The sequence below is a fragment of the Diospyros lotus genome, chromosome 2 (assembly GCF_014633365.1).
Source record: "Diospyros lotus cultivar Yz01 chromosome 2, ASM1463336v1, whole genome shotgun sequence".
Taxonomy (NCBI): domain Eukaryota; kingdom Viridiplantae; phylum Streptophyta; class Magnoliopsida; order Ericales; family Ebenaceae; genus Diospyros; species Diospyros lotus.
The window spans coordinates 44738946-44751296 of NC_068339.1; the positions used below are offsets into that span (position 1 = coordinate 44738946).

Genomic DNA, 12351 nt, shown 5'->3' on the forward strand with positions numbered 1-12351 from the left:
ATAAAACAGATCTAGGCGTAACCTACTTTTAGATTAAAAGGGGAAGAAATAAGGAAAGCTGAATAACATTCTATAGGGGAAATCCATATGCATATTCTTTATGGTAGAAATAAGGCACACCAAAATCTACTTTGGGATTACAGGGGCAACAAAGACGAAAGCTTAAAGAAGCCAAAAATGTTAATCAGAATGTCACATGTCAGTTTTGGTAACAAAAGGCAGGATGTAATAGACATACAAAAAGAAAATATTTAAAATCCAGGTGAGAAGATAAGTAGAGAAGATAAATATTTTGAGTAACAGAAGATTTAACCCAATAGTTAAGGGCAAGTAAAGGAATAACAGCTGTTTAGAATGTGGATACAACCATAGCCACAGCAAGTTTCCTTTCATACAACAAGAAACGCGAGCCATGGTTTTAAAATAAAGAAAACACTATGCCAGTTTGATTTAGAAAACAAAAGGTTTATCTTTATGCTGCTTCTTCTACACATTCACCTTTATTCCACAATGGAGATCGCAGAGTCACAACAAAAATAAAGAGCTCAAAACAGAAAAAGCTCTTCCAATGTCTAGGCCTGCTATACAAAAGTGACCAGGATGAAACATCTGGACAAACTCCAAAAATATTAACAATAAAAGCTATGAATGAACGTGGGGGCTGATACGCACCTCACAATTGAAAGTGGAAACAATGAGGGCTGTTTAGTTGTGGAAAGAAAACAGCCTCAGTTTTCCAGAAAGTTACTCCACAAAAACAGAAAATTAGAAATTTTATTCAAATACAAAAATTTTCCAAATAGAAAATGGAGATATGGGGAACACTGTCTTCCAAAATTGAACTAAACTTGGAAACCCCCTAGCATGAGTTTTCTAAGTTTTACTTATTAATTTGAAGATTTGGAATGCACAATTTTCTAAGAATTTTCCCAAATCATCTCCATCTTTCTCTAACAGAAGTTACACAAAAGAAATTAAAACACTCTTTTCTGAACATATATTTCAATTTTCTATATTGAAAATTAGTTTTCTGTATTTCTAACATATGAATGCATGTTTCATATTATTTATGGAAAATGAAAACTAGAGATTTTATAGAAAATTGGAGATAGAAAACTGGAAATCATTTTCTACAACTAAACAGCCCCTAAAGGCTTCTTTTTACTCTCTACAGAAATCAAGATGAACATCTAAGAATGTGGGATTTAAACTTATCGAGCTCAGCAAGCACCTCATCTTCTGGCCTGTAGACCAAGTCAATCATATGCCATATCTGCTGCGAGATAAGTGCTGCTTCAGTCAAACAAACACATGGTAATGTACTGGCCTTTTGGGTACTGTCTACTACTACACATCAATAGAATGTTAATAATTGGATAATATGAATTATATAAAACTAATCAATCAATGAGAAGCTCTCTTTTGCTTTTTTGCATTTTATTTTTCAACTGATCTTAAGTGTGAGGGCCAGGGCTGCTAATTTCTCCAGACACCCTTTAACTCTACAAATGAGTCCACCATCACTCTCCAGTTTTAATGTAGGAGACTCTTTTGTTTGACAGTTGAAGCCATATGTGATAAGATGACAACGCATTGACAAGACGCACTAATTTAAAAGAATATGACTTCAGCCCCCCACCCCCAAACTAAGAGAACTTATTTTTACGAGTTTCATAGAATTATCTGCTTAGAATATATAATAAATATAATTGCATTGTCAAAATGTGCTGATCTCCATGTCACGCCTAAAGGTTGTAAATAAAATATTAGTCATGGGATCTTCTTAAACTGACAAATATACAAGAGGGTAAAGCAACACTTTCGAAAAAAAACTAGCTGAAAAGTTGCACATAGCTGCGGTGCACCACCCCAGCCAATACTTTCACCATCATCAGACACACTGACAAGTGTCCAAGGGTTGCATGAGTTCCAGTGTAAAATCAATGACCTTATCTCTGTATGAGTCGATAGGCTAAGCATAAATGTATCTTTTGCTACCAATATCAATTAGTACTCACATCTAGCCACAAAATGCCTCCATCAAATACAAATCAGATTTGCAATGTACTGGCCTGCTAGTCACAAATGTCAAATGGCAAAGCCCAAGTGTCAAATACTTGAGAAGGACCATACCTGTGTCCCGCATGTCAAAGAAACAAGCCTGGTGGATAATTTGGAACTCTGGATCAAGCAGTCATGCTTTTTACCAATCTGGAACATTATAAATTTATTAATTCATACTTGAAGCAAATACAGTGTGTTGTTATACTTTTAGAGAATAATAAAGCAGTTAACAAATTGCTTAAAATGTCATATAAGGAACAATGAACTTCTACAAGTACAGATTCAGAACAAAAATTCTTACCGAGCAAAAAGTGAGGCACAAACAGAAGAATATCAGAAAAAGAACAGGAGAAGAATGAGACTGGGGGGGAGGGGGGAAGGGGGAGAAAGAAGCAATAGCAGAAACGGAGAGAGAAGCACAGAGAAAGGAGAGAGTAACCAAGTAGTGATCTCTCTCTCTCTATATATATATATATATATTTGCTCATTTTCTATATTTCTATATTCAACCAATCAACATGTCCAAACAATATATCAAGCCTTAATCTCACTATGATGTGTCAGCCAAAGTAGGTAAAAGCTTTACAATGTGAGTTATTTATATACCTGCATAACTCAATCAAAACTGAAGTAAGAAAAGAAATCCATTCTCAATCTCGGGTTCTTCATCACTAAAGAGCATAGCAAAGCTTTTCACAAAAATTCCAGTTAAGTGTTGAAGTAAAAATCATAAGTAAAAAATTTACAAGCAATAAAACTAATAAGATAATAAAACTGAAAACAGCCTCCCCACCCCCCTAAGAAACCAGTAATTATAGAAGTACTACTTCCAAAAATGAAGAATAAGAAGAACAAGAAACCAATTAAAAATGTGTGCCCTTTTGCAGCTCTCCATACCATCTCATAAAATGATGACATACAATATACTGCGACAGAAAGATCTTAGACCCACTTGTATAAGCACGCATGCCAAAACTATCCTCTAAGTCCTGAAACATAAAAGAAATATAGCTGCACCGAGCTCTGTCAGTGTTTGCTGAGTGTAATGATGTAGTGTTGCATGCTTGTAGTGGAAGCCCAAGGCTAACATTTAACCATCACTTGTTAACATTGCAAACTTGAAGATAAGTGTTATTGGAGATTACATATCTAGACCAATATGACTTATATTTGGAGATGGCCAGATCCAACCATGGCTTATAGTTCCCATTGTAATGTATGACAGCTGCATTTTCTATTTCTGTTTGATTAAGTGCAGGATCATAGCCAAGTCCCAAGACATGCCAGCTCCTGTCCAGTGGATGAGTCAAATTATAGAATGTTATCAGCCCAGGTGGCAATGAGCCAAGTTTCCAAAGTGTTCTATCCTCATTCTGCAGGGTAAAGAAAAAAAGCCCCTAGTTAGAAGACCAACAATTCAGGTCCAACACACAAGTAATGGAAACAAAGCAGTTACTGGGGAAATTGGACAAACACAACACAATTAAAATCAATAAAACTATTTATTTGATCAGCATTTCAGTTGCATGCACCAACAAAAGCCTGGAATTAGGAACATAATCTTTCAACAAACAGTTCTGATTATTGTGCAAACATATTTTGTTCCATTCTAGCAGAAGCTATTTTTCATTCCAGATGGAGGAAAAGGTTTTCTGGTACTTACACAAGCTTTTTGAAGACAATTAAATTCCTCCAACACTGCATGTGGGGAAGAAAAGAAAAACAATAATCTTTTGAGCTGCAGTAGTTAGAATAAAATTGATGTTCCCATAACCTTCCAGTAAAACTATATTCAAATGGAACAAAACAGTTGCATCAAATTCCTAGCTCTATTCTTGAAAACTGAAGTAGATGCCCAATGATCCATTGCAGTCACTTATTTTTTCTTTTTTCATTTCAAACAATTGATCGAGAAATATCCAATAGGACCAATCCATTATCATAGAAAAATAACTGCATCATTTAATTTGACAAAACAGTACTGCATATCAGCAACAAGTGCTTGTAGCCACATGTACACAACTTTACATGCACCTCACACCAAATACACATCAAACTATATGAAATGCATGCAGCTAAAGATAGGGGGAGGGAAGAAAGAAACAAAAAAAACTGCATGGGCATGCACCAGTATAGAACTTTAGCATAATAATATCTTTTTGGGGGCATGAATGGAGAAGGGGAGATAGGACATTAGCATTTTCTTACCATGTCTTGCCAATGATGATATATTCCTGTAATGTCTCGCTTCCTCCATTCTTTCAGATCAAAAATATTCATGCCAAATGCCCAACCACAAGCATTTGGATCAAAATTCTCAGAGATCATTGGATTGGAAAAGTTCAGATACTTGTCAAATCGGTGAAAGCTCTCCTTACAGGTCTCCACAGCACCATTCACCATCCCATGCAGATTTACAGACCAAAGAGGTGTAAGATCCTTTTGAACTACAATATCATCATCTAGAAACAGAATTTTATCCAACTTTGGGTAAACTTCAGGAAGGTAAAATCTGAGGTGATTCAACATGGACAAATACTTTGGGTTCCTATATTTCAAATTGTCAGTGCCAGCAGAGAGTGAAGATGCTTGATTCGCCTTAAAATAATATTCTTTCATTCTTGCAGATTCAAGTTGGCGAAGTACAGGGCAATAAGAAGAATTCAGCCATGTGAAATCATCAACATTCTCAACTTGGATTGCTGCACCGGTAGGAGGGTTGATGAGAAACCACATTCTCATAGCTGGGAAGTTCAGTTTATCTGTTACTATATGGAAAACATGCTTTTCCGGTTCCTTTGCATGTAGCACTGTGGAATTGACAACAACAGATGCTGCCAGCACATTATCAGAGAAAATAGCATAATGGTAGAGATAAGTATCTTCAAACTTGTCTTTGTTGGGAAAACCCTTGTTTTCATAACCCTGAAGGTAATAGTCTGTTGTCAGCTGTAGAGGAAGGCAATGTAAAGGTTTAGGGATTATTTTTGCAGCAAGCTGAATTAAGAAAGCACTCTTTTTCCTCTGCAAGTTTACATTTGCTTCTGTAGATTGAAGCATTGCCCTTAGCTTCCTTGCTACCATGAGGCAGTCATATAATTGGTCCTTGGCTATAGACAGTACATGACCCATTGATATTGCATGATCAAGAGCACTGGATTGGTGGGGGGAGAAGAGAGAGAGAGAGTCTACATCAGAACCAACAGCAAAATGTAGGATTAGTAACCTAAAGAAAAAGAAAGTAGCAATACCTGGGCTTAAGCTCAGCATCAGAACTGGCTTCTTCAATGGCATGCCTATTTTCTCTGCAATGTTTCATAAGGGAATCAAATAGAACAGTATCATTTTTAGCTTTTGCAATGCTTGCATAAGCCTTTGCCATTATGATTTGATCACGCATAAGCTTGACAGTTGAATCAGAGTTTGGGCTTTCATATTCTTTTCTCCATATACTGTATTTTCCCTTGACAGTGGTGTCAAGCTCTTTAGCTCTTTTTATAGCAGCTGCTTGTATCTGGTCATCAATCTCTTTGTCTTGTTGAATTAGCTCTGCAGTTCGGAGATCTTTCCTCTGCTTCCGTAACATCTGAAGTGCAAGAACCAGTTGCACTGAAATATCAACTGAAGACATACTTGGTGAAAACTATCAGAAGCATTTGAAAAGTTACCTGGCGCTTGAGCTTCACTGGGTTTGTGGTAAATGCTTGTCGCATCGGCATTTCACCTCCAGAGTGATGCTCAGAAGTAGTACGGTGTTCTTGCTCATCTTCAAATCTTGTTTCAGCTTGATATGACTCTTCTGCTGTCTGAGTACAAATTATAGATAGGCAGTAAGTAACCCACAAATTATGATTTCAGCTAGTCGAACATTGTCATAAAGCTATATGAAATTTTCAGTGCATTGTGTCATATGATTTTCACTACTCCTCGATTGTCTGAGTTTAACGGCACTAAATGTTCAGCTGCTGGCATTCTATGCATAATACCCTGTATTTCATTTGAGGACCTAGAGAAAGTATAAGAGTGAAGACGGGGGGCTGAAAGTCAACTTACAGTTGAGGCATCAGTTGACCATACATTGATTTAAGAGTCAACTGTCCACTAGTAGCCTTGACATCCAACTATAAGTTGACCATGGAGCTTGATTAAATTGCCTGAGGAAATGCATTGCTGGAGCCACTAGTTGATCCAAGAGTCTATCGTTGAAGCAAGTGAATTGTTCCAGGTAAGTAGCTGATTTTAAGCTTAAATTTGGTTGATTAAATGAAGGATTAGTTATTTCATTTTTGGATATGTTATAGAGCATAGTGAGAGGATTCTATAAATATTAATTTGATAAAAATTTGGTTACAATTTGTTAAGTCTATGATTTGGAGCTGATAAGGTCATTCAGATTAATGAAGTGGGATAAGGGAACTCTCCAGCACTCTAGCCGGTTCTCCAGGAACTAGAAGAAAGGAGAAGGGTATAGAAGATGTTGAGCTCTCCCTTAGAATGCTGAAGCAGGTGGTTATGTGTCAAAGAAGGGAGATGCCACCAAGAAGTTCTAGGTGGCTGAAAGATGAAGAGCCACCTAGCAACAGTTTCACCTGCTTGGAGAGGTCTATTAACAGGACCTCAAACCATTTGCTCTAGCACAAAGGAGTGTGGAGAGAGAGAGGCTCTCTAGCTAGTGATAGAAATGACAGAAAACCTGCAGGGGAGGAGAGAAAGAGAGAATGAAGGCTGAGAAAGGAACTACAAAGGAAAGCTGAGAAAAAAGTCCTTCACTTGCATTGGCTGAGGTAAGTTGCACGCTATGGTTTCTTCATTTCGTGGTGGCACTCTGCATGAAAATGATCCTGGCAACATTCTTGGCATAATGACATGATTTTGCTGCTGCATTATGTGTGCATGAGATACATTGTTGAGTTGAGCATGTTTTGGTGTGTGTGTGGGTTCAATACTATGTGTGAGACTCCTCAAGGGACTAGTTGTGATTGTGCCTGGTGAGAGGCAGAATGTGGATGAGGGGCTGTGAAGGCCAATAATGGGAGTGGGGCTTGAACCAAGGGGTGCACCTGGAGAACTGAGTTATTTGAAAAAAAGGGCTTCCTATATGATCAAGCTTTAATTTACCATGTATCATGGCTATAATGCACATGATGTTGTACAACACCTAATAAGCATGTCATGAAGTGAAGGCCATGTTGTACTTTTGCTCAAAAACATGTTACATATATACTTTCCTCATTATTATGATATGTGTTGTGTGTTGAGAATAATAGACAACAACACCAATAGTCAACTGAGAGCCAACAATAGGCTCAGTGGGTAGTGGACCATGAATGACAGTCAACTATTAGATCTACAGTGGATATACAGAGAGACTGGAAGCCTGGAAGGTCAATTTGAGAGGATACTGCCAACTGTTGGATCAACTGTCCAAATTAGAGACAAAAGGATCTTGGCCACAGGAAGGGACAATCAACTAGAGGGCCACTTGTCACCTAGAGGATTGACTGTCAAAGGGAACAGTCAACCATGGCTTAATTGTGGATCACAGAATGGCACCATACTTGCCTGATGGTGAGAAAGTCAGTTGGAGGCTACAAAAGGGATATACAAAAGAAAAAAACTAAGACCAGGACCTAGAACGTGAGAGACTCCAAGCCCCACACCTCAAGAGCACCTTGAACATCAACACAGACCAAGGAAGAGCATCTCATACCAAATGTTACAGGTCAATCTAGGCCACAGAAGGTCACTGTCTCACAAAACCACACAAGGTGAGAGATAAGTTGGTGATTCTCCAAAACTAGGGTCAGTTGCTAAATGGCATTTTTAGCACATTTTCCAAGGCCCAACACCTTCCCCTAGATCCTTCCCTGCCAAATCAGAGTTCAAATTTCTCCTCATTTCCAGCTCATTTACCAATCCACTCAATCTTCTCTTCAAGAACTGGTTAATAAAATCAATTCACAGGTATGGGATCTCATATTGCAACTTTCGTGAGATGTCATTCTCATCTCACAAAATATGTTTCTTGAAGATTGTGTCAAAATCTTTTAGCGAAAAGCATGTTTGCATTTTCTTCTTTGTGTTTCAAACAGTCTATCAGTGTGTGCTGGGCGGTGTTCTATTCTGCTTTCTTCATTTTTCTGCAATTCATAAGCGCATTCTTAATGTTCAGTCAGGGCTCAGCCTCTGAACCTTACATGACACAATTGTGAATACGTAGGGTGATTTGAGAAAGCAGCAACAGTCCTGAGTTATAGACTCATATGTAACTGAACCCATTGCCATACCTGCTGAAATATGTCAATTCAAAACATACACAGACCCCCCAAAAAATTGTTTAATAGTAAAAAATTGGTGGTATAATACCTGCAAATTTTTTGCATGGTCAAATTTTTCATCAGTGGGGTTTGTCCAGATCCAGGAAGGTGATAGGTCACTAGACTTCACAGCTCTAATTCGAACAGAACCAACAGTGTCACTATAAGTCACAATAATGTCAATATCCTGCATGAACAACAAAAAATAAGCACCATAACATAATGACTACAATAAATTGAACAAAATATGCTGACTACATTTTCATCTGGAGGCTTCCCATCTGAAGTAGATTTCAATTGATCTTGTTCCTGCAAAGCCATCAGTAGGTCCAGATGTGAATAAGTGTAAAAGAATTTCAGTTGCAAGTCAACATCTGACCTTCAAAAAAATAAAAATAATTAAAAATAATATATCCTTTTTACTTTTAGGGGGGAAGGTTATGTATTGTTCTGATTTTTTCAAGACAACTCTGCTATTCCAACAACTAGGGACAAAGACAAAATATCCAAAATCTTCTCCACCTACTCAATGGAAAGAAAAGGCATTCCCTCTCCCTAGCAGTAGTTTCCCCAGAAATTTTTTCTCCTTTTGACAAGTCTTTCCATTATCTACACTTATCAGCCTGCACGCGAGCACTGACAAGTGTTTCCATAAAAATTGCAAATCATTCACTCTATGTTTTCAGAAAGTCGATCTAGAAGCTAAGAGAAGTATTCCCTGCACATCCAATCTCAAAGACACTGAAATATGATGATGTAAGCAAGAATGCCTTAGACTTACAGCAAGGAAGCTCTGTCCCCCCCCAACTCCCCACCAAATTCTCCTATTTCAATAAAGTAAACAAGATAACTAGGTGCCATCTCTGAAAGATTCTACATCAGTTCAAAAGAGCCCCAAACTACCACTAAAAATAATCAGATCCCCCAACCCTAACAACAAAATACCAAAAAATAAGAACTGAAGATGAGGACCATACTTTATTGAAGACAAATTCACTGTTAAATTCATTAAAACATAGAAGCAGCATATCCCATCCTAAAAGAAACATCAATTAATCTCTTTAACTATAACTCTCATCTGAAGTCCTATGCATGAAACTATATACTGCATTACCCCTTAGTGAGCTAACGAAATATCAGATCCTATGTCTTCCATGCTTCATGTATTAGAGGATTTTCCATGGCAATAAGAAAAGAAAGGAACATGTTTGATCCACAGAAAAAAATTTGACCTCATTCCCCAGCTAGAGGAGGGAGGTGGACGGTCAACTACCAAGGAGACATCCCCCACAAGCAGAGAATTCAATCCATTTGAAGGAAAAGCAGAATCACAAATGAAAAAACAGTCAGGACTCAACATTTCCCATCCAAAAAAACACAACCTGTTTGTGCCATATATGTTCCAAAAAAAGCAGGCTGTGTGCCGGGAACAATAAAATTGACAGGACACCACCACAAGTGATTTGAAAAACAGCTTACAGTTAATTACAAGAGAGGCAACTTTGGTAAAGGTTGCATGAGTCTAGCTTTAACTACTAGAAGATGCGCATGCTACAACAATATAATTCATTTATAAAAAAAAAAAATCAGCATATAAAAAATTACAGAATATTACTTAAGTAGTGTTACATATTGCAAATGCCAGAAACAAAGGCAAGAAAGAAACCTCTCTACCAAGACATTGAGGACATTCAAACATTGGCCAATGTACTTTCAGGTCCCTTTGTCTGGAAGGAAAAGAAAAACAGAAGAGAATACAAAATTAGATGCAAGAAAATGTCAAGAAAAAGATTCATAGAACCTTGCAGATCCATCTATGATCTATCAGCATTTGAGATGCTTATCACTAATCTTACAATGTTTGAGTGGCTGACAAATCTGCTTCAGCTATAGTAATAAGAATCGTGGCCTGCATGAATGTATGGGAAATATAAGACACAAATGAAGAGTTAAAACACAGATCGAACGATAAATTTATAAACTGAAAACGTTGATCTGCAAAATGGTGCAGTGCTTGAAGAAAACCTCAATTGCAATGTCCTTGCAAAGCAACGAGTAAATGACTAAAAGCAAACCCTAAAATGTGTGGTACTTGAAGTGCTAGGCCAAAGGAGAAGCTGAAGCCAATGGCAAATCATTAGAAACATGAACTTGGCTTTGAAAATTCTGACTGGTCAAAGAAACACTTGCACTCTTGCATAATCATAAAACGAAAGAAAGTCAGGGATGTAACAACTATAACATTGTAAGTAAAAGACAAATTTAAATTTTCTTTTAAGACCAGTTTATCTTCTCTTTACTTTTTGTTCTTTTTTTAATCTTTCTTATTGTTAATATTGTCCTTGCTGCTTCTATTTTATGCACTTGGTAATTTAATTACAATAACGGCGGCGAATAGCCTAATGAAACATTCAAATGCCAACAAAAATAGCACCAAAATGCCATCTGATAGCTTGACTGAGATTTACACCGAACAAGATTTAAATCCAAAATGCAGATCCACATTTTAAACAACTGGAGAGAGAAAGAGAGGCGAGAGATTCATCGAGTCAGGCAGATCGCGAAAACTCAAACTGAATTAAACGTGAAACATACTGATGCTGCAAAGCCTTTTGACACCAATCGCAGAATGATAGGAGGATCAACACTCCTCTTCCTGCTCTAAGAACCTAACAGCGTCGTTGTGCGATAACAGTAACAGGCTTAACACCGACACCGCAATAGAACCGAAGGAGATGACATGAAGATTAACAAGCAGAAAATCTAACACACACGGGAATCACAAAGAACGCAAAGAAAACGAAACAAATTGAGATGAGGAGCAGAATTTTACCAGGAACACGAAGAGGAGTAGTGGACATGCAGCTTTCAACAATATTCTCCAAGCTGTATTCATCGCGCGCGAGAGAGAGATGATGATTGAAATGTATGAATGATTGATAGGTCTCACCGACAATCAGGAGAGCGGCACGCCTTTATGCGCGTAGCCTTCGCTGAATCGTATCTGGCTGTTGGTATCATCGCGTAATAGTAGAGGCCTTGAGATTCAGAAATGCTGCCCCCAACGCCCCGATACTTTCAATCCAGGGAAGTCGAAATTCTTCTCAAAATGTTGTTTAAGCAATTAATTTTCAATTGTAAGTTTTTGAGGTATAAAATATCATGATTTAATATTTTAATTATTACAAATTATTATTTTAAATACTTATAATAATTAAGAGTAAGTTGAGTTATTATATATGTTATTTATAATGTTACCCAATGAAAAAACTATATTAACGAAATACATTAAATTAAATTTAATATATAAATTTAACATCAGTCCCTATTAAAAAATTTGACATTTGATCATTGATACAAAAAAAATAAATTTGATAAAAAAATCTAAATTTCATAAAAATATCTAAAAAAAATTATTAAAAATTATAAATATTCAAAAAATACTAAATTTTCATTAAAAAATACCTAAAATTTTCATTCAAAATACCTAAAATAATAATAAAATATGACCTAAATTTCATAAAAAAATTCCTACAAATTTTATGAAAAAATACTTAAAAATATCAGATTTTCATTAAAAAAATCTAAAATTTTCATAAAAAAGCCTAAAAATATTTCCCAAAAACTAAAATTTCATAAAAATACGTAAAATTTATTAAAAGAGACAAATTTCATAAAAAATACATAATAAAAAAACTGTGAAATGATTCATCCGATCAAGTTACACCTATAACTTTATTGAAATTATATTTTTACTATTAATATAGTATATTTTTCAGGCATAACTAACTTAAACATTGAAATATATACACGAAAAACACCCTAAATCCTTAACTATCTTATATTTTACAAATCGATTGAAAATTAAAGGTTAAAGATGAATACTCATTTGTAACTATAAATTTAATATTATATATTGACAAAACAAGCATAACAATATTCCTTTAAACTTATAATTTTTTTAAAATTA

The 12351-nt window shown here is 36.2% G+C and overlaps 1 protein-coding gene across 1 annotated transcript; it reads right to left on the reverse strand.

Moving 5' to 3' along the window:
* Positions 1 to 3148: 3148 nt before the first annotated feature.
* LOC127795163 (probable galacturonosyltransferase 3) lies at positions 3149 to 11486 on the reverse strand. The gene is made up of 9 exons (XM_052326659.1): positions 11215 to 11486; positions 10238 to 10290; positions 10048 to 10108; positions 8640 to 8690; positions 8431 to 8568; positions 5733 to 5870; positions 5316 to 5650; positions 4273 to 5218; positions 3149 to 3437 (listed from the first exon to the last, which is right to left on the reverse strand). Exons 1-9 carry the CDS (start codon positions 11275 to 11277, stop codon positions 3162 to 3164), a joined length of 2061 nt encoding a protein of 686 aa, XP_052182619.1. The 5' UTR covers positions 11278 to 11486; the 3' UTR covers positions 3149 to 3161.
* Positions 11487 to 12351: the final 865 nt, after the last annotated feature.

Bases quoted from the DNA above. Each gene is read 5' to 3' on its own strand.
- LOC127795163 (XM_052326659.1), bottom strand. From the start codon at position 11,277: ATGAATACAGCTTGGAGAATATTGTTGAAAGCTGCATGTCCACTACTC. The intron at 10,291-11,214 runs GTAAAATTCTGC...ACATTCATGCAG, and splicing joins TACTCCTCTTCGTGTTCCTG to GCCACGATTCTTATTACTAT. The intron at 5,219-5,315 runs GTATTGCTACTT...CCACCAATCCAG, and splicing joins GATGCTGAGCTTAAGCCCAG to TGCTCTTGATCATGCAATAT.